Source organism: Miniopterus natalensis, chromosome 7, assembly GCF_054644295.1.
Source record: "Miniopterus natalensis isolate mMinNat1 chromosome 7, mMinNat1.hap1, whole genome shotgun sequence".
Lineage (NCBI taxonomy): Eukaryota > Metazoa > Chordata > Mammalia > Chiroptera > Miniopteridae > Miniopterus > Miniopterus natalensis.
The window spans coordinates 18,240,623-18,262,959 of NC_142087.1; the positions used below are offsets into that span (position 1 = coordinate 18,240,623).

The 22,337-nt window shown below is 41.6% G+C and overlaps 2 protein-coding genes and 1 pseudogene across 3 annotated transcripts; all 3 read right to left on the minus strand.

Annotated features, from left to right (window-relative positions):
* Positions 1-572: 572 nt before the first annotated feature.
* Positions 573-14,156, minus strand: TMEM230 (transmembrane protein 230). 2 transcript variants are annotated; one of them, XM_087818857.1, is made up of 4 exons: positions 14,058-14,156; positions 11,528-11,648; positions 10,123-10,245; positions 573-2,905 (listed from the first exon to the last, which is right to left on the minus strand). In XM_087818857.1, exons 2-4 carry the CDS (start codon positions 11,624-11,626, stop codon positions 2,765-2,767), a joined length of 363 nt encoding a protein of 120 aa, XP_087674983.1. In that variant the 5' UTR covers positions 11,627-11,648; positions 14,058-14,156; the 3' UTR covers positions 573-2,764. The 2 variants fall into 2 exon arrangements, with proteins under 2 accessions (XP_087674983.1, XP_016067543.1); XM_016212057.2 differs by lacking the exon at positions 14,058-14,156 and adding an exon at positions 13,912-13,993.
* Positions 4,277-6,436, minus strand: LOC107536386 (glucosamine-6-phosphate deaminase 1 pseudogene; annotated as a pseudogene).
* A 1,142-nt stretch (positions 14,157-15,298) lies between the features above and the next one.
* Positions 15,299-21,223, minus strand: PCNA (proliferating cell nuclear antigen). Its single transcript, XM_016212054.2, has 6 exons — positions 20,880-21,223; positions 19,907-20,004; positions 19,680-19,747; positions 18,884-19,078; positions 16,007-16,130; positions 15,299-15,918 (listed from the first exon to the last, which is right to left on the minus strand). Exons 1-6 carry the CDS (start codon positions 21,098-21,100, stop codon positions 15,839-15,841), a joined length of 786 nt encoding a protein of 261 aa, XP_016067540.1. The 5' UTR covers positions 21,101-21,223; the 3' UTR covers positions 15,299-15,838.
* Positions 21,224-22,337: the final 1,114 nt, after the last annotated feature.

Here is a 22,337-nt window from a genome sequence, read left to right on the forward strand (position 1 = left end):
TCATTTTTAAAAACAGAGTGCAGGCCAACCTGTGTGGCCACTAATTTGCAAATTCTGCCCTTCACTAACCAAACCCTGTCACTTCCTGTTGTACCTTTAGCACTGACAATGCCTGGAAGAAAGAATATGCTTCTGGCACTGACCAGGGGAAGCTCATCCAGAAGCAATGGGTCTGGAATCTCCATGATATATAGAAAAGCTGATGCAACTGGGCAAGAGTTTTAGACTTGAGAGGCATAACTGTTGTTAATAAGAAAACCCTTATAAGGCTAGGGCACATGGTTTGGCCAGCATTGTAAAGGCCAGGGGTAGAGGGGCGGGGGAGAGTCACTTTTAGGCAAAATATACACTTGGCGATTGGTGTTCATCCCTCCTACTACAGTCCATAGTCCTTTACCTGTGCACTCCCTAAAGTCATTTGGTTTTCATACGTGGTATGAGTAAATTCAGGTTTTTTCTAAGTTTGACTTGCAAATATCCAACCTACTACCTAAGAATCTTACTCAGGGTTTTCCCCAAGGACTAAAATGAAATAGGATACATAACGAAAGTGCTTCACATAACATCGGGGAAAGGGTTCAAGAAACATTCACTATTATTACGCAGGTCTAGATGTTCTGTATAAAGCACCAGAATATACAACCACTGTCAATCCATATTCATAGGTATTCCAATTTTGGCTTAATAAACAATACTCCTGTAAAATTCCCAAATGGAATGAAATTATGAGCCTGAATGTTCAAATAGAACAGCAAAGGCCATTCCTCAGGGGACATCCAAGAGGGAATTCCTGCTCTAGGAATCTGACTTTTATGGTCTCTGCTCTTAGAACCCTATGACTACACACACAGCATGAAAAACTGTACTTATAATTTACATTTTAAAAATGTGGCTGATCTCTGTGGATATAGAAAGATATACAAAATAGGATAGAAAAAAATATATAAAATGATACAATGGGATACCACGTTTTTTGTTTTGGGTTTTTTTTTTTTTTCCCCAAAAGGATATACAGTCATACTTAAAACATTTCTGGAAGGGAGGAAGGGTATACAAGAAACTTAAGACAACCTTGGGGAATGGGCTGGGGAAACAAATGCTTACTCACCCCAACCAAATGCTTACTTTTCACTTTATATCCTTCCGTTCCATTCGCCCCACCCTTACCAATAGCATCATTATCCTTATGAAAAGGAACTTCTGGTGTGAGCTTTGCTTTGCAAACACTGCCCAGGATAAAGCTTTATATATTTCCTTACATCTTCACTGCCAAGTCCCAAGAACTTTAATTAGACTATTGGAATTCCCCAGCCTACCCTCCCATTAACAAATATACCTAACCCTAGAGGCTGCTTCAGGTCACCCTTTTTGTCCCTCATTTCCGGAGTCCTAGTGTTTTTTCCCATGTGCACACTCTGTGGGTGATCTCATAAAGCCCCACAGTTCTTGGATATATTGTCCTACCACTGACTCCCAAACTTCTACCTCCAGCCTAGGCTCCATTCCTGTACTCCAAACCTGCATATTGCAATTGCCTAGTCAACAGCTCCACTTGGATGCTGAGCATCTAAAACTTAAGACACCCAAAGTTAAACTCATCTTCCCCAGTAAACTTGCTCTACCTACAGCCCTCCAAATCCCAGCTAATAGCACTTCCAGGCTTCTAGCTGCCCAATCCACAACCTCAGACTAACAGAATGACTGAAAAGCAGTCTGACTTACAATGCCAGTTATCTAAAAATAAAAGTAGTCCTTGATATTGGGATCTAAGATATCATTTAATCATTAAAATGTTTTCTGAAATATGTTTAAAATGAACTAATTTAAGTGTAGAATTTAGATTTTGACATTTTAATTTCTTTTGAACGTAAGTCACTTTTTGCAAGCTAGGAAATAGAATCAAATTAAGGCAGTCTAGTCCCCTAGGGATCCAGGCCAAATCTTGTGATCTTCAGCAGGACATCACAATACAAGGTGACAATAATGGGGTTATAAACTCTAAATAACCCCCACTTATCTACATTCTTCCTCAGAAAACAGCCCAAAGCCCAGTCCTTAAAAGCATGACATACAGAACATCTTAATCTATAAAGGATAGAATTACACAAATTATATGGTGCCCAAGCTAATGGTGAACCAGGTTAGAGCTGCCCAAGGATTGAACAGAGTGTGTCTACATTTTGAAAACTTGTTCTGAGGTTTAAAATTTCTGATTGCTTTTAACAGGAAAGCAAGTAAGAAATATTACAGACGCATCCACACTAATATCTGATTTTGCCAAGGTGTTCCACTAGAGCATGAAGTTAAAGCATAGGGGATAAGATACTTAGGTATTTTCAAAATAAATTACTTAGTAACAAGAATTCTGATATACTGCGTACTTCCATTTGTCACAAGAACAAACTGACAATAAAGACTATTTAAAAGAAATGCTCAACTCTAAAAAGGGTGGTGACAGCAACACTTCCCACTACAGAATAACCTCCTGCTTTTTCCAATTAACACTGCTATTCTTCCATGATACAGGTTCATGTGGAAAAACTTGTCAGCTTTTGTCAGAACCAGGAGCTGAAATATATATGCCCTAATTAGCTAATTGTAAGCTCCGTTAGCATCTGTAGGGTGGACCCATAAAACCTAGCCATTGTTTTGTTAAACGTCTGCAAACTGCAGAATTCCTTAGCCCTAAGCCATAGTTTCTGCTCAGTATCTCAAAGCTGAGCTCAGTCCCATCTGACTCTGCTCCTCAGGGCTGAGGTGGGTGCTAGTCATCAAAGTCTGGAATGTCATCGTAGGAGTAACCCCGGTAGCCTTTGGATGCATAGTAGGCGATGCGCAGGTGGTAAAATCCTGGCAGGAACACCAGGATGCCAATGATCAGGACGGGAACGGCCCGGTCTGCCCCCTGGTGGCAGAAGGAGGCAAACACATTAGTACCACACAAGTTAAAAATTTTAAAATAACACATGGGTCCAATCCATAATCAGTATCTTATACTTTTCAGAGCATTTTCTTTGGGTAGTACCCTACCTAAGGCAAAGTTTTACATCTCTTTTTCTCCTGATTAACAATTGTAGAAAAACTGTAAAGTACTAAAAATTATAAAGAAAATAAATTATCCATGTTCATCCACAGATATTTTGGCTTATTTTCTTCTGCTCCTTCTTTAAAGTTTTTAGTTGTGAACACACCCTGTGCCTTGTTTTTGTCTCTTATAACAAGATATTGCCAAAGTATTACTAAAGCTCTTCACTATGAGGTAGGGAGATGGGAGGAATGGGTGGTCAAAGGTACAAAATTCTAGTTAAAAAATAAGTCCTGGGGATGTAATGTAGAGCATGGTGACTACAGTTAAGAATGCTGTACTCTATATCTGAAAGTTGATGAGAGAGTAGATTTTAAAAGTTCTTATCACACAAAAAAATGTATAACTACGTGTGGTGATGGATACTAACCAGACTTACTGTGATCTTTCACAATATATACAGACACTGAATCTTTATGTTGTACACCTGAAACTAATATAATGGTTATATTTAACAGAAAATATCATGTTGTAAACAAGTCCACTGATCTATTAGATTAAAACAGAATGACAACACGATCACGTATAAAAGCTAAAGACAAATTGCTGGTACTGAACATAGCAGAGGCCTGAGCCAGGCTCTGAAAGATCACCAGAAATAGAGGCAGCAGCAGCTTGAAACAGGCACAAAGATAGGGAGGAAGAGGCTTCAGAGTAAAAGGAAGGCAAAGCAACAGACTCATCCTGTGAACAGGGATGAAGGATAAAGGGACAAAAGCGTTCTATTTCCTGATGTTATGGGCCCATCAGAGCAGGTCACATGAACTTGATGGTGAGAAGGGCAGGATATTTTAGGTGGAGAAAGGCAGCTTTAGAAGCACTTGTATGTTGTCTTAGTACTTAGCTCCCTAGGGAAGCAGAACATATCACTTGTGTTGTGACTAAACTCATAATTGAGCTGCTTGCCCCAGACCCCATCACCTTGACTGAAGAACTCATTGAAATCATGCCAGTGTCTGTTGCCCTAGTAGACTATTAATTTTTTTATCTTTTATTATTTTAAAATATATCTTTATTGATTTCAGAGAGAGGAAGGGAGAGGGAGAGAGAGAGAAACATCAATGATGAGAGTCCTTGATTGGCTGCCTCCTGCACACCCCCAACTGGGGATGGAGCCTGCAACCCGGGCATGTGCCCTGACCGGGAATCAAACCTTGATCTTCTGGATCCTTGGTTGACGCTCAACCGCTGAGCCACACTGGCCAGGTCCTTCTACTTCTCAATGAGTATGTAAAAGGGGGAAGCCACAGTGAGGCCTTGAAACAAAAATACAGGTGGGAAAAGGATTTCCGCCTTCCTCCCGGTGCTGGAGGGCCCCTAAGGGAGAGGAGTTTGACATTGCTGGGCCCCTTGAGGCTCTGAGTTTATCAGCAAAGCCTTCTCTTTAGCCCAACCCTCCCAAATCCTCCCCAAGGAGTCCTCAGAGTTCATGGAAAGGCCAACTGAGAGAGAGAAAAAGAAGAAAAAAACAAGGAATGAAAGGGGCAGTTTTCTTTCCATGGCACTTGTATTGACTAAGAGAGACTGCCTCCTTATGCTGATTTTAGATATTGAGAGTTTGTTCCTTAATCTAGAATAGTGATTCTCAAATAAGGGGCAGGCCTGCTTGAGAGGGGTTCTCAAGCTGCTACAGAGGTTTTGTCCAATACAAAAAGCCCCTATTCTCCCAAAATGAAAATCTGCATATAAGGATAGAAATTCATGACAGAAGTGTGTTGTTCATGTGAACATCAGAGGCAGAACAAAAAGCTAAAAATCCCTCATCTGTGTGGAACAGACATAAAAATTATGGAGTGGTTTTTCTGATTAAAAGTTTTGGTTTTTTTCTCATTTTAAAGAAAATTTCAGAAAGGGGAGGGAGAAGAAGAGAAAGAGAAACATGGATTTGTTGTTCCACTTTTTTATTTTTCTGTTATCCTCACCCGAGGATATTTTTTCCACTGATTTTCAGAGAGGGTAGAAGGGAGTGAGGGGGAGAGAGAGAGAAACATCAATGTGAGAGACACATATTGATTGGTTGCCTCCCACACACACAGGCCAGGGATTGAACCTGCACCCAGGTAAGTGCCCTTGAAGAGAAATTGAACCCATGAACCTTCAGTGCACAGGCTGATCCTCTATCCACTGAGCCACACCGGACAGGGCTGTTGTTCCACTTATTTATGCATCCATTGGTTGATTCTTATATGTGCCCTGACCAGTGATCGAACCCACAACCTTGGTGTATCGGGGCCATGCTCTAACCAACTGAGCTACCTGGCCAGGGTGCTGATTAAGAGTAAGTTACAAAAAGTGACTTCTCCTGTAGCTAAACTCCATGACTGGGCTCCATGCTGCAGAGCCAAGAAAAGTAAGTTCACCAATTTATCTGGAGTAACCACACTGGATTAAAGAAATACAATTCTGTCCTCCTAAAGACAATTTCCAGAAAGACCTGCCTGTCCCAAAGAGGTACTCAACACCAGGATTAGCACAATCACTGTATGGTTTCTTAGAAAACTGACTTTTCTGTTTCTTTCTCTTTGATACTGTACAAGGGGCGCACCAACTTACGACCAAGCATTGAACCTGTGAAATACTTGATGGTCTTCACTTTCAGCTCCAGGGTGGCATCCTCATTGCACACAAACACAGTACAGGGATGCTGCTGGAAGGCAGACACTGTCCACATATAGTTTACTTCCTCCTGGGTGGCTTTGTATAGAGCAAAGGCCTTGTGAGCACCTGTGATGAAGATCATCACCTCTTTAGCATCCTTGACAGTGCCCATGCCCAATGACAGGGCCATAGTGGGCACTTTGGTGAGATCTCCATCAAAGAGCTTAGCATTGGCCAGGATGGTGTCCATGTCCAGCATCTTTATACAGGTCCCAGACACCAGACTAGAGTGAGCTCATTGATGGCAACATGTCTACTAGGGTGATGCCTCCAACAACACCTCAATCCTGCCTTGATCTTCTCTTCAAAGGCGTCATTCTCAGCCTGCAGGTCAGCTGCAATCCCATTCAGAATGTGGGTGTTTTTGGGGTGGACGTCAGTGTGCTTGAAGAAGTTGTTACAGGTAAAGGAGTGGTAACTCCCTGGGTGGTCTCGAGGAAGACCCACATACTTGTTGATGTTGAAGGTCTTCACATATTTGAAGGACAGGTCTCCATTCTTATAGTACTCAATTAGCTTCTTGTACTAGCCAAGTGAGGTGCTCCCAGTGGAGAGCCCCAGGCTGAAATACTTGTCTGGTCCTGGGTTAAACTGGATGACGTGATTCCTGATGTATTTAGCAGCCTACTCGCTGGCCTAAGGACAGTGGTCCAGGATGATGAGCTTCCTGTTGCGGTGGCTGCAGCAGTGCATGGTGCGCATGGCTGCAGGTCACGCAGTGCCAGGTCAAAACTAATACAATGTTATATGTCAACTAATGGTTGTAGCATTCCACTGTAATGGATGTACCACAACTTTAATTAACTCTTCCCCACCACCCCAGATTACTGGATATTTTAGTTGCCTCTCATTTTTTGTGACTGTACAGAACACCACACTAAACCAGTGTTTTTCTTGGTCTTTCAGGTTATTTCCTTAGTGTATATTCCCATGATAGTGATTCATAGGTCAGAGGGAGGGATGGTGTTTAGTCTCTTTATCAGTAGGGCTTAACTTTTGCGGGAATTCCATCAGGACAGGGACTTTGGTCATCCCTGTATCCCCAGCTGTGCCTAACATATAATGGAAGCTCAATAAATGTGCTGAATGGATTCACCTTACAAAAACTGCTTTGTCTGTCTTGCTTTCTTAAGTGGCTTTAAATGTTTTCTAGTTAAACTTATCCTTTTTCCTTTGTGATTTTTCCCATTGTTTTTAAGTTTAAGAAGATTTCCCTCATCCAAAGACTTAAACTCAATTTACAAATCTTTTAACAGGGCTATTTACACAATGTACACTGATGAGTTACTGAATCAATATAATTTTGGCTGGCCCGGCTGGTGTTGCTCAGTGGCTGAACATCAACCTATGATCCAGGAGATCGAGGTTCAATTCCTGGTTAGGGTGCATGCTCGGGCTGCAGGTTCGATTCCCAGTCAGGTGCGTGCAGGAGGCAGCTGATCAATGACTCTCTCATCATTGATGTTTCTATCTCTCTCTCTCTCTCTCTACCCCTCCCTTCACTCCCTCCCTCCCTCTCCCTAAAAATCAATGGAAAAAATATTCTCGGGTGAGGATTAACAATAACAAAAGACAAAGGAGTGAGTTGAATGGGCTCCTACCGACCAAATTTGGGATAATTTATATGTTAAAGAGAATACAGACTGCAATTAATTGAAGCAAAAATACATTTAAAAAAACAATGAGTTTATAATGATATAATAATTATTTGGTCATCTGTTGAAGTTGCTAGGTATATTTTTATAAAGGTTAATATAGAGAAGTAATCAAGTATTTTTCCTACCTTTACTAGACACACTGTATGTCAGAGTAACCAAATAGCAAATTTGAGAAAGTTCTTTATAAAGGAATCTCATCTGATAAATCCAGAAAATTATAAAACTGGATTCATAAGTGTAAAGGGTGATGGGGAAGTTTATAATAAATGAATTAGGCTGAAGACACTTGAACCCAGGAATCAATCTTAATATCAACTAAAAATTAGGACAACCATTACGTGCCTCCTCAGGTAAATGCTATAGCAGTGTTCTCCAAATGTGGTCCTTGGAAGACCAGCATTTCCTGGGAACTTGGAAATGCACATTCTCATGCCTCACTCTAGACCAAAAGAACTGGAATCTCTGGGAGTGTGAGCAAGGAATCTGCGTGTTAACAAGTCTAAAGGTCATTCAGATTGACACTGAAGTTTGAGAATCATATTCTTTCTAAAACTAAACTAAATTCAAATTGAAATAAGTCCCTAGCCCTGGCCAGATAGCTCAGTTGGTTAGAGTATCATCCCAATATCACTAGGTTGTGTTCAATCTCCGGGCAGGACACATACGAGAAGCTACCAAATAAGTGGAAAAACAAATTGATGTTTCTCACTTTCTCTTCCTTTTCTAAAGTTAATAAATAGCCTGGCCAGTGTTGCTCAGTAGTTGAGCATTGACCCATATACCAGGAGGTCACGGTTTGATTCCCGGTCAGGGCACATGCTAGGGTTGCAGGCTTGATTCTCAGTGGGGAACGTGCAGGAGGCAGCCGATTGATGTTTCTCCCTTTCCCTTCCTCTCTCTGAAATCAATAAAAATATAAAAAAATAAAGTTAATAAATAAAAATTAAAAAAACAAGCACCTGTATCTAACAGTTTGCAAGAAATATGAGGAATAGAACAAGGTAAACGATATTAAGACAGCACCTGTAGATTTACGTAAAAACTGTTAGAGATGCACACTGAAGATGCACACTTAAGAATTTACCAGCAATGCATATATGCACAACCCAAGGACACGGACAATGGTGGGGAGAGGGACTGGGGAGGGGGAATGGGACAGGATGGGACGGGGTGGAATGGATCATTGGGGAGAAAAAGGACATCTGTAATATTTTAAACAAAAATAAAATTAAAAAAAAAAAAAGAATTTACCAGCAAAATGTAAATCTGGTATTTGCTTTAATACAAAAGAAAAAAAGTTGAGGGGGATAGATGAAACAACATGTTTATAATTGTTGATGCTGGTTGGTGGACACATAGGGGTTCATTATATTATTCCATCTACTTCTGTTTTATTTGAAATATTTATAACAAAAAGTGAAAAAACAAACAAAACAAAATCTATTAGTGATTTTTTAAAAATTCTTTTATTTAAAATATGTTTTTATTGATTTGAGAGAGAGAGAGAGACATAAAACATCGATGAGAGAGAGTCATTGATTGGCAGCCTCCTTGCACACCCCCTACTGGGGGTTGAGCTCGAAACCTGGGCAATGTGTCCTGACCGGGAATCGAACCAGCGACCTTTTGGTGCATGAGACAATGCTCAACCAAGTGACACTGGCCAGGGCTAGTGATTTTCTTAATTAACATCTTTATCCTTTTTTAATAAAGTCGTCTTTATAAACCACACAAGGTAAAATGGCATTTGTTGCATATGGATCTCACTTCCATTTTCTGTTATTATAACATGATTAAGAGATTCCTTACTATACAACTGGGATTTATACCGCATTCCGCAATGAAAGTTAACTGAAGGCACAGTCCTCAAGTTAGGTGTTCAAACTTAGACTGCACACCAAGTAAGCATCTGGTGGCCATAGAATAGTTTTAAATAGCTAAGGACCTAATTAGATATACTTCTTAAAACCCAAATACAGCCATTTTATTGTGACAGTGCTACTATTGCCGAGTCCAATGATAATGCCCACAGTTTCAGTTCTTGGCTGTGTTCCTTCTGCAGAGCAGTATGGCAACTATCCCTTCGCCTGGTGTGCGTTGAAGAACAAACATGAATTATGGTCGATGCTAGTTCAGAACAACTTAAATGCTGTGTTTAAGTGTCTGTATACAGCCCAAGAACCACCACATACCACTTCAGGTTTGTAAGGTATCACACTGAAGCTCAATAGGAACTGCAACCAAACCTAATATAAGAACGCTCTGATTCGTGAGCCAAGAGTCCTGGCTTGGTCAATCGCCCCAAACCTTCACAAGTTTCACCCATTCTCCCCAGACTAGTATGTCTGTAGCATTGCAAAGCTACAATAACAGCATTCTACTCCAGTTACAGCCTGTATCATCCAGGAGTCCTCAATGCCATGCTTAGCTTTGCTATCCCAAACTATGAGAGTGGGAAAAGTGCCCAACATCTCAGAGGGAAAATCTGCCAACCTGCCACCACCCACCTCAGAGAAACTGTCGGAGAAGGTCATTGTTGCTCAAAGGAAGAAACACATGTTTTGTTATCAGAGAACAAAATCTTTATAAAAAAAACCCAAACAAAATCCTTTTTCTTCTTTCTGCTGTAATCTGCTGCGCTAAATTCAAATATGAAACAACTGAGCCCTGGCTGACATTTTAAAGACCTCGTGGCAAATTCCCACAAACCCTTCAGCTTACCCCTTTGCTGATATAGCCGGCCAGCAGGAGGGAGCCTATGATAATGAGGAAGGCGCCGATCAAAAACAGCACTGTAGCAAGCGCAATGGCCTTATATGGGATTTTAGGAGGGCTTTTCTTAAACTGGAAGAGAAACAAAAAAAGACAAGGAAGAGCATTATGAAAATACCACGGCTCAGATACTTTAAAGCAGGGAGGATGCTTCATGTGTCTTGAAGTAAGTCCTGCTACCCAGTGCATCTCTGGGAAAAAGGAAAGGGACAGGCAGGAGACGAAGCTCTATTATTGCTCTACCAATGAGTCCTAACAGAATGTTATTCTTTCTAGTTCTAGTCTCATTCCACAGACCATAAAAAACTATTTTCTTACAAAAACAAAAGACACTTTATGGTTATTCATTGATTAGATATGTATTTACTAAGTGCTTGGCACATGGAAGGCTGTACTAATCTAGAGGAATTCAAGAGTGAACAACATGCTCTGGAGAAATAAGAAAACAAGTGATTTCTGGCTTTCAAAGTCAAGTCAGCATACAGTCAAAGGTTTTAGAAACAGCTTTTTCTAAAGCATTAGCTGCCTGTCCCACAGAGCAAGTAACCTGCTTTATTAACAAGTTCAATTCAAGGTTAAGATTCAGAAACAAATTTTCTAAGGTTTGCTCATGGCTATATCTGACCTAACTGCCTGGAAGCTTCCCAGATGTATTTTTAAAAAAAAACACACATAAAAAAAACTCTCTCCTTCAAGTGCAGGTCCAAAGAGTACAAAGAATAATTGATTTGTTTATATTTAAAAGGATGGCTGCCAGCTACTTCTTCCTTGGCCCTCGTTCTACCTGAAATATTCTGCTCTAAGGAGAAATGGGCAAAAGAAGATGCTATGCCATTAAGTATTTTATGATCGGGTAGGGTACAAACTTAATAAATACTCTGTTTTACTTACTGTTTGGCACAAAGAATACCTTTAATAAACTGGATCTCATAACATCAGGAAAGAAGGAGGAATTCCACAATCTGCAGGCTTTAGCAGTTAGTTTCTCCCTTAAAAGATGAACTGGCTTTGACTAAAGTGTAAACAAACTGATGACACAGTCCTTAAAAAAAATTTCTACTTAACAAAACACAATCTGATTATTTTTTAGGTAAACTAAATAAAATTTGCTATTACTGGGCTCTGGCATTACAACTAAAAATTCTTACAAAGGAACTGTATTTAAATTCGTTTGAAACATCTCTGCCAAGGTCCCTCCTTCCGCAGGCTGAGGCAGAAAAGGAGCTGGGTTTCCTTTGTGCTGCTCCCTCTAATCTCCAGGGACAATTAGCAAAACCTCCACCTGGAAGGTCTTCCTGCTAGCTCATCAGAAACAGCCAGCCAGCCAGTCTCATCAGCTCTCTACTGCACTTACCTGAAGGTCAATGTAGCCATCATCTGTGCTGGAGAGTCTTGAGTATTTCACTTTACTACTGGGGATTCCAGTAGCCAGGTTGGTACGAGATGGCATCATAACACACTGACACAACTACAGTCTGAAAACAAAGAAAACTGTTATTGTCTGCAAACAACAACGGTGTTTTATAGCCCAGAAATTCAGGTCTCTCAGATGCAGTGTTTTGGATTTCAGAGCTGTGATGACATACTAGCAACTGGCAATTTAGGCTCCACTGCTCTTAGAACCTGATATTCTTTTGGCAGAGTGAAAATATTCTCGTTATATACCCACTCTGTTTTGTCCTGGTAGAATGACAGTCAAGACATTGGCCAAGAATCGGAGCTCATATTTATCTTGCCACCAACATTCCCCTGCCTCATAATTTTTCCAAAGTCATACAGGGTGGAAGAGTCCTGACTTAAATCCAAATTAGATATCTGAGTAGCCAGGCTGGTATGAGATGGCATCACTCGGACTTATCCGAAGTCCAAATTTTCAACCATTTGGCTATAGTATTGTTTGCGTCTTGTCCCTCCTTCAGAAAGAAGCAAGAGGAGCATATACTCAAGTGATTCTCTTATTTGCCAGCGAGGAAGGAGAGAGAGGGTGGGGAACAGAACACACATCAACGTTTTGCCTATTTCCCCCTGATGGATAGCATCCCGTTAATGCAAAGGATTTATAAAGCTTGTTGTAAATTTGGATAAGCTCCTGGCTATCAGTACTGTTACCAGTGCCTTCTGACTTGCCTGCCTCTCTGCCCCATCCAATCAATGAAAGCAGAGGTTTCATTTTCCAGATTCATGACTATTTTGTCACTTGTTTAAGCGATAATAGATAAGATGAAAAAACAATGACATTTAGGAGCATTTGAGATCTTGCTCCCAAGCATATGTAGTCAGTTTAGGCTCAAATAAACTTATGAAATGACCCTGGCCAGTGTGGCTCAGTGGCTAGAGTGTCGGTCTGAGAACTGAAGGATCTCGGGTTCGATTCCCAGTCAAGGGCAAGTACCTGACTTGCAGGTTGGATCCCCCGCCTGGTGCAGGAGGCAACCAATAGCTGTGTCTCTATCACATCGATCTCTCTCTCTCCCTCTCTCTCTACCCCCCCTTTCCTTCACTTTCTATCCCTTTCTATCCCTCCCTTCTACTTTCTATAGAAAATCAATGGAAAAAATATCCTTGGGTGAGGATTAGAAAAAAAAAAAGACATTTGAATCAAAAAACATTTGTGCATTTTTCCTCTATAATAAAAGAAGTAAATCTATTTTGATCATGAAGCTATTTGATTTCTAAAAGTGAAACACATCTTTTAAAAGAGCAAATTAAGTATTTCAATACAGGCAACATAAAAAAAACACCAAAGCCTGGCCTTCCTCTGGTACAAGATTTTACAAATAATCACCATTATAATTACGTCAGTTACTCATTACTGGGCACGTGCTGGTTAGGTGCCAGGTGCTTTATATGTACTTAATCCCAGATATTAATGAGTCATTTTAAACCGCCTCCATTCAACCAAAAATAAGTAGCGTTATAAAGGAATTGGTGTCATGTCTCTTTTTAGTAATTACATACAGGTGCAGATATCAAGTACTGAAAAAAAGAGTATGCTAACTTATATGCTGTCCCAAAAGGTGTTCAAGAACAAAATTCAACTAGTTTGAAGATCTAACGGGCTCGAGGGATGGAACAGGCGCATCCCATCTAGCAACTGAGAGGGAGTCCTGACCAGTTGTACAAAATGGAAGGTTTGTATAGGCAGAAAGAGGGGACTGAAACTGCAGTTAGGTTGGTTTTTTGGTTTGGTGACGCGGCTTAGCAAAAGTGACTCCATTTGGCCTATTGTTTTTTGTTGTCGTTAAAACAGACTAAAATGCGTCAACGACTAGGTTTTTAAACGTCCCTATCCGATTACATGGTAATCTAAGTTTAATTCTATAAAACTTACAGTCCAAGCTGCCTATATGTGGTTGGTTTATGAAGGAGTTTAATCACCTCTGATTTGTATTAGTGTTTTTTTGTTTTTTTTAAAGTTTATGTGCTCTGCCATTAACTATTCTACACCCGCATCAAAACAGAAAAGCGCAGGCTGTGCGGGAGAGGGGAGAGGAAGGCTTACTGCTGGCAAGGAGCACGAATTCCAAGAGGGAGCTGGAAAGACGGGAACAGATGTACTCAAAGCTCCCCACAGGCCTCTTTACCAGCTCCGGCGCACCCCCGCGCTCCCCAATTCCCTCAGCACCTGAAGGCTGCGAGAATTTTAAAGGCATCAGCACAGTGCCGGGCACTTCGCGCTGCACACACCCCTTTCCTGCCTGTCTCCAGACCTCTCCAGGGAGAGAAATAAGAACCCACCCGAATTCAGACCGCAAACAGGAGCGGCTTCGGGCAGAGGCCAGCCGCGCCGAGGGCTGGGGTCTGGCCGCGGCGGGAAGCGCGGCCTCCGCCCCGCCGTGAGCCTCCAGGCCACCCCGCGCCCGCCCCGCCGCACGCCCCCTTACCGGAGCGCCGCGCCCGCCCCGCGCCGAGCCGCCCGCGCGCCCACAGCTCCCGCACGGTTCAAGGCCCAGAGGCTCATGACACGCCTCAGCTAACTGCCACCCGCCCCACCCTGCGCCGCGCCGGAACTGGCGCGCGGAAGTGGCGTCACCAGGAGCGACGCTTCATCCCGTTTTCCGGAAACATCTTTTCGGCCCCGCGCGAGGGCCAGGGGTCGGCGGGGGGTTGGGGCTCGCTGCCGGCCACCTCCGCGGGGGAGGGCGGGTCTCTGGGGTGCTCGCCCGCCTGGGTCACAGTCAGGGCCCGGACAAGCTGGCTACGTGTTTTCCGGGCCTCAGGCAGTGGCAGGGGGCTCCCCAGGAGGCGGAAGCCGAGCCCGTAGGGGCTCCAGTAGGATGGGGGCTGCCAGGCCAATCGCCCCGGGCAGCCAGCCTCCCTGGGGCCGAGCCGCAGTCTGCCAGTCTTTACCCCACACTTATACTTGTCTCCCTCTTCTTGGTCATCAGGCCTTGCCCAGGTAAGAGGTCCGCCCCCAAGGGACATTTTGCCACACGTGAAGCTTTTAAATGTCATCTTTATTAAGGTATAACTTACATACAATAAAGTACAATTGGATGAAGTTTAATAAACGCAGTCTTGGAACCACCACCAGTCTAGATAAAATAGTTTCATCACTCCAAAAACTTCCATCAGGTCCTGTGCTGCCAATCTCCTTAATCCCAGGCACTCTTAAAGTAATGCTTGCCCACTGGACAGTGAGTTCTAAAGTCCAATCACTAGAACTCAGTCCAGGTACAACAAAAACCAGTCATTTAACCCACCAAACACAAAATACAACAGGAAAAAGTACTGTAATAAAACAATTCTCAGTATGGAGGATGCCAGTTTTTACCTTACAGCACAATTACTGGGAACATTTAAACGGTCTGTTTCACAACTGCTGGGCATTTTCCCTTTCTCGGTTGAACACCCATGAGACTTAAGCAATCTTCATCTTTTAGGGGAGTAAGTTCCAAGTAAGGCTATTTATACTGGAGAAAATTTTTTTGCAGATATACTCTTTGGGCCCTATCACAGATCTAGTAACATAAGATTCTTGTAAAAGGTTCCCCAGGCTAAAGAAACACTGCCCTGTAACAATGCATTTTATAAAGCCCACACAACTCTGAGCACATTAAGCTTCTGAAAAACTATTTGTTTTGCTAAAAACGACAAAACACTGAAATATATAGACTTTGTTCTATTTTCCCATTCATTTCTTGAGCTCAAAAGTTAGAATACAAAAATAAGTTTGACAAATGAATCCCCCCAAATATCTTGTCACCTACTGCATTTGGAGTAATTTTTATGGCTATATCTAATGTATTTATATCTGGCTGCTCTAGATTGAAAAGGAAAAATAAAACATTTACACAAAAAGATAGCACTAATTGTGAATTTCCTAGATACTTGCAACAGTCAAGGTTCAAATGAAGGCACTGTCCTTTGATGTTTGAAATTCAAATAACTTTTATTTAAATTGAAAACACATTCTTAAAATTGCATTAATGGTCAAAACCCTTTGTAGTATTTCTAGGTAAGGCAGAAGTAGTTCTAGGTTAATAAGACCAGATTTGATTGAGACTATCCTTTAAATTGTAGAGAATGGAAAAAAATAGGTTATTTACAGAAAACATTATCTACATATGTACTCAGGTACAAATTTGGTGACAGAAGGCATGTTAGAATCTCAGAAGCAGTTCTCAAAGACCTTAGTTTTATTTTTTTTTAATTTTAAAACTGCCTAAGATCCTTCTTCATCCTCAATCTTGGGAGCCAGATAGTACTTCAAGTGTCCCATATCAGCAATTTTATACTCTACAACTGAAAGAAGACAAGAACATGGGTTAATTACTGAAACATACCACATACACTACTTACAAAACAAGATTCAACAAGTTTATTATCTTACCAAGGGGTACATCTGCAGACATACTGAGTGTTACTGTAGGAGACAGTGGAGTGGCTTTTGTAAAGAAGTTCAGATATCTCAGTGCAAAAGTTAGCTGAACTGGCTCGTTCATCTCTATGCTAACCTAAGAGACAAAACAAAAGATTCATCATATTGAAAAAAAGTCAAGAAAGTTACAACCCATTAATTTGTAACACACATTTAAAAAAAACTTTTATTGATTACTTTAGGGTGCTATGAAACTAATTTTGAAAACAGGTTAATAAAGCAAAAGAATCAAGTATCTAGCTTGCCTTTCTGTTTATGAACCAATCTCAAGTAACCAAATTAGGTGATAAGAGCTTCTCTTTATGGAAATGTCTCTAGAAAATAAACCAGCTAATAAATGAAAAAGGAATGAGATGGTATTAGTATTTCACAACCTGCCTGGCCAGGCATGGCTCAGCGGTTGAGCATTGACCTAGGATCCAGGAGACTGTAGTTCGATTCCCAATCAGGGCACATGGCCCCGGGTTGTGGGCTCGATCCCCAGTCGGGGGCATGAGGGAGGCAGCCGATCAGTGACTCTCATCATTGATGTTTCTGTCTCTCTCTGTCTCCCTTCCCCTCTCTGAAATCAATAAAGATATATTTAGAAAAAAAAAGATAGATACATAAAAAAATCTTAAAACTGCAAAACGTAATGACTTAATGAATCTAGACGATGACTATTATGGATGCTAAAATCACAAAAAGGTATTCAGATACTTCATGACTCCTATTAGAGGTACACACCACCATCTATTAAGTATTCTTGCTCTCCCACCCCCATAACAAAGAAAACACCCTGAGTATTTAGCCTCAAGAGCGGCAGCTACTAGTTTATAGGAAAAACAAGGTACAGGAACATATTGACATAAAAGGGGTGAACTGACAAAACCCAGACTCTTGAGAAGCTCAATGACAAATGACCTAGTTTCTTCAACAAGTGAAATTGTAACAGAGAAGCAAAACCAAATTGAAGAGAGAACCAATGGACTGAAACCAACTGCAATGCAATGTATGGACCTTAAAGTTTTGATTCAAACAGTTCTGACATGATCAAAGAAATAGGAACACTGAAAATTGAATAATATTCTTATAGTATGTGGTAAAGTTCAATGTTTATACTTCATGTAATATTAAAATACTTATGGATGAACTAATGTTAGAGATTTTTAAAAATGGAATTTTGCAAGGGGAGTGAAAGTAATTGAGATAAAAGTTGGAATTAGTCCCCAGGCTTTTGCTATTAACATCATTTTTTAAAAGAATTTAGACTGATGTCAGAGGAATAGCGATATAAGAGATCTCCCTTGAAGTATGAACAGCTGTAACTCAACAAAGGATTCCCTGCTCAATGCACAAACACACCTGAGATCCGCACATTGAATCTTCCTGCTCATTATTAAAGAATCCATAACATATTATTAAATTCATGTTGCAGAGAGAATATATGAAGGTACATTGCTATGCTGTGCACATATATTCACTTAGTGCGGGAGTGTTTTACACAGGAGACTTAAGAATAAATGTGAGCACTGCCCAGGTAGTGCAGCTGGTTAGAGCATCATCCTGATAAATCAAGGTCAGGGCACATACAAGAATCAACCAAGGGATGCATAAATAAGTAGAACAACAAATTGACGTTTCTCACTCTCCTCCCCTTCCCCTCTCTAAAAACCAATAATAATAATAAAAGAATGTGAAATAAATTAGTAGTAAAAAACAAACCTTTTATTTTCTTATGTACTGTCAGCTTTATTGTTGAGCATTCAATATTAAAAATAAAAGTATTTAAACAGAGTTTACCTTCATTTAAACCGAGCTGACTACTCAAGCAAGGGACAAAAAAAATATATCTAACATTTACTATACACTTACAATAAGCCAAATACTGTGTTAAGCACTTTGACTGTTACCGTATTTAATCCTAATAATCCTGTGGCTATGCCCTTTAATTGTTCTTGATTTATAATTAACTGATGTTCACAGGCTAGCAAATGAAGTTTCATTTTAATACAATGACCAAATTTTAGTTTATAACAACTCTAAGAATCTAAAAAAACAAAAAACCCACTTGATTACAGGAAAACGCTAACTTAAGGATATTAAGGAATTAGAGTGTTATTTTTTGTTAAATGTGGATTATACAAGAGCTCATAAGAGCTAGATTATTTTTACCCCTAACTAGCTCCTTCTGTTGCTATTTCCTGTGCTGAATTATTTGTTAAAAGTAGAGTAAATACCTCCAGAAAGCTAAAGGTTAGACATCTAGCTTTCCAATCCTATTCTTAAGAGTATGTGTGGGTTTAATACACTGTTCTGTGATTTATAAAGGAAGCACTGAATTTGCATTCCCTGCTCACAAATTATAAATTAGATGGCACATATAAATCACTTGCAGATTTCAACAGTATTTTTCACGTCTCATAAATGAGTTACACAGAAAAGCAATTCTATTTTTTAGTTTTGTCTAAGTTTTAGCATTTAATATATGGACAGAATGTTTGTGTCGTCCCCCCATTCATGTTAAAACTGAACCTCCAACGTTATGGTATTCGGAGGTGGGGCCTTCATGAATAGGATTATGCCCTTACAAGAGACCCCAGAAAAGCTCCCTTGCCCCTTCCACCAGGTAAGAATGCTGCTATGAATCAAGAAGCAGGTCCCTACCAGACACCAAATCTGCCAGTTTCCCAGCCTCCAGAACTGTAGGAAACAAATTTCTATTGCTTATAAGCTACCAGTTTATGGTATTTTGTTATAGAGCCCAAACAGACTAAGACATAACCCAGTATTAAGCAGTGTTACAATTCTCTTCAAAGTACTTTTTCTGTTTACTTCAAAACTACTTACAGCTTCTTCTTCTTTATCAACATTACTTGTTTGTGACAACTTAATATTTCCATTTCCAAGTTCCCCACTTGCAGAAAATTTCACGCCATCTTTTGCACAGGAAATTACAACAGCATCTCCAATATGACTGAGATCTCGGCATATACGTGCAAATTCACCAGAAGGCATCTTTACTACACAGCTATATTCTTGTTCCTATAGAACAAAAAAACTTAAAGATCAGTTGCTGGAAACTAAATATTTGGTAGGTATCCTCACTTCATGAAAAATCAGCATCTAAACGAGAACTCAGAATTTAAGATTTTTGATTACTTTGAAATACCACTTATTGTGTGACTTCACACACTCCAATCACTCAAAAAATAAATGCAGATATAAAATGAGTACGTTATAAGAATAATCATACTAAGAAAACAGATTAGAGCTTAAAACTCTAACAGTAAAATCCAGGGAACTAGAGCCTCCCCAAATCACCCCCCAGGGCTAAATCAAGAGGACATTCAGAGTATGGCATAAGAACAATGATGGTACAAGCAGGTCTACCTGCTTTACAAACGAGAATTTTGAACATTCCAACACTACTTCTCTCCTTATATGTTGATAAAGTTAATCTAATAGATTTCTGCCCCATAGTTCTAAAATCTACTCTTAATATGTTGTCACCCTAAATACTAAAACCCTGCTTTGGAACATGCACCAGCAGATACGGTTCTGTTAGGAAGGAGGCTTTAAATCATATGAACATATCTGAGGTAACTTGCATGTACAGTACACTCAAGCAGAAACTGATACTCACTGGAATTCCAAGTTGTTCAACATCTAAATCCATTAACTTCATTTCATAGTCTGAAACCTTTTCTTGATCTACCAAAAGAAAGCAAACATTGAAGAAAGGCATGTAAGCTTTTAACTATGAAGTAAATCTTATAAGCATCAAAAACATTAAATTTCTCACAGCTTTGAAAATACTGACGCTGCATTTTAATTTTCTTCAGTATAACTCAGTAGAAGAGTATAACCTACTTGGAGCTTCAAACACTAGTGCCAAGGTGTCCGCATTATCTTCAGCCCTTAGAGTAATGATGTCTTCGTTGCCAGCACACTTTAGTATTTTGGACATGCTAGAACAGAGAAGACACAGGGTTTAAAATCGACAACATCTTCTCAAGATCGTTAGATTTCAAGGAATTAAAACAAGGAGTTACCATTTTTAGTCATTAGGCTGTCTGATGAATTGGCAAGTTAGGTAAAGGTACTACAGGAGACCTTGTAAGCCGGTCCATCCCTTTTGGAGTGCAATCTGGCAGGTAAGTACTAAAAAGCTCACACCCTGCCACCAACAATTCCCACTTTTGAATATAAACGGAAAAGCAGTATATACTGAATTGCAAATCCTTTTGGTGGTTGAGTAAATTACTGGGCCGCAATGACCACTAAAAACGATATACTCTGCCTATTAAAAGATATTGCATGTAGTATGGGTAAGTATAAGGTTTTTAAAATTTTAAACATGTTTACTAATGGTCAAAAAGTTGAAAGCCGATCTGGAGAAATTTCCGCTCCCGTTCAAAAGGGAGATCACAGAAACTTTGTAATAAAAGACCGGAAGTAAGCTAAGTAAGGAGACAGAAGCAGGGGACATTATAAAGCGGTTAAAGTCATCCATGACCACGGTGTCTCAGCCAAGGCCGCCAGCACCTAATGACCGAAACAGCTCCGGAACAATATTTTTCTAGCAGCCCGGCGCAGCCCGTCATTTTCCCGCCACCAGCCGCTTTGTGACTTTCCCGCGGAAAGGGCGGGTTCGCGCCGCCGCCAGCGCGGGCTTTCGGCCCCGCGCGCCCCACCGGGTCCCGCCCCCCGGCAGAGCAGGCTAATGAGACGGCGCGAGGGCCCGCGCCAGCCAATGAGCGCCCGGGTTAGAGGCGCTCGCTCCAAGAGCGGGAATGGGAGTGGAGGGACGGGGGCCCGGCTACCCCGCGGTTCCCGGGCTCACCTGGTGAGGTTCACGCCCATTGCCAGGTTGCGGTCGCAGCGGTACGTGTCGAAGCCCTCAGATCGCAGGGTGAGCTGCACCAAAGAGACGTGCGACGAGTCCATGCTCTGCAGGTTCACGCCGCTGGAGCTGATGTCCCAGCAGGCCTCATTGATGAGGTCCTTAAGCGCCTCCAGCACCTTCTTCAGGATGGAGCCCTGGACCAAGCGCGCTTCGAACATGGTGGCGGAGTCGCAACGACGCTGCTAGAGGCGAGAGAGAGGAGGTGCAGCCGGCCTAGGCTTCCCAGGAGAAGAGCGAGCGGGCTAACGCCGCGGTGAGAGCCTGAGACCAAGGAAGAGCACGAGAACCCTCCGCCCGCAACCGTTTAATAACGCCGCGTCTGCCTGCGTGAGCGCTCCGCCTCTGCGTCCCGTGACGAGACGTCACTACGCGGCCCCGCCCATGCCTGGGCGGAGAGCTTCCAGGACCAATCGTGTGCCTATCTCGCGCTAAGCCCGCCCTCGTTGAGCACCCATTGGAGGATGACGTGACGGAGCGGGATAGGAACGGCGCGCTTTCGGGGGAGGGGGAAGGTAGTCTGGTAGGACCGCCCTCCGTTTTGTCAACTTAAACGCTGGACATGTCCGGGCATCAGTGAGGCTCACACGCGGGGTCCGCGAGCTCCGGTTTTATAGTGCCTCCTCAGCCTCCCGCTCCGGAGGTAGAAAGCCGCCAGCCCCGAGAGTGAAAGTGAAACCCAAGTCAAGCCTATCGAGAGGGAAAGACGCCTTGTAGCCTGAAGAGAACAGCTGCTTCAAGTATGCTCTTTATTTTTGTTATTGTACAAGTAACGCGTTCCTGTAAGGCAAACGGTAAAAAGGTGCCCAGTTATGATTACAAAATGACCTCAGCTCCCACCACCATCTCTACACGTCCCCACACCTACCCACCCACCAAGCTCGTATCACTCAATCGTTTCTGTATACTGCTTTCTAAATTTCTTTTTCTCTGCAAATACACGTTTTAAAAAACAAAAATGGGTTCATACCGTTAACACGTATGCAATGTACTTAATAAAGTATGTTTATTCTCATGCCACACGTTTTCTTTATGAACACCTTTTAAAAAGATGGCGTGACGGGCGGACCTGGGAGGCCCTGCGGCCCCTCCCACACCCCGGCGGTGAAGCCGGCGAGGTAGTCAAGGGAGTCTTTTTGCTGGTAGAGGGTCTTGCCTTCAGTTTGTAAAACACGCCACACCTGTGGAAGGCAGTAGTCTTTGTAACCTAATTTACCAGTTTCTGTCATTATGAACACCTTTGGGCACTTAGGTGGTTTTTGCGAGATCAGCTCCCCGAAATAGCATTGCTGGGTGGAAGAGCATACGCATTCAGGATTTGATGAATGTTACTAAATTGACCGCTAAAAAAATCGAAAGGTTGCAGTTTATATTCCAGCCAAGACTATGAGCATGCTC

Bases quoted from the DNA above. Each gene is read 5' to 3' on its own strand.
- TMEM230 (XM_087818857.1), bottom strand. From the start codon at position 11,626: ATGATGCCATCTCGTACCAACCTGGCTACTGGAATCCCCAGTAGTAAA. The intron at 10,246-11,527 runs GTAAGTGCAGTA...TTTCTCTTCCAG, and splicing joins ATGGCTACATTGACCTTCAG to TTTAAGAAAAGCCCTCCTAA. The intron at 2,906-10,122 runs GTAAGCTGAAGG...TTCTGCCACCAG, and splicing joins CCGGCTATATCAGCAAAGGG to GGGGCAGACCGGGCCGTTCC.
- PCNA (XM_016212054.2), bottom strand. From the start codon at position 21,100: ATGTTCGAAGCGCGCTTGGTCCAGGGCTCCATCCTGAAGAAGGTGCTG. The intron at 20,005-20,879 runs GTGAGCCCGGGA...TCTCTGTTCTAG, and splicing joins ATGGGCGTGAACCTCACCAG to CATGTCCAAAATACTAAAGT. The intron at 19,748-19,906 runs GTAGGTTATACT...TTCTTTTGGTAG, and splicing joins ACTAGTGTTTGAAGCTCCAA to ATCAAGAAAAGGTTTCAGAC.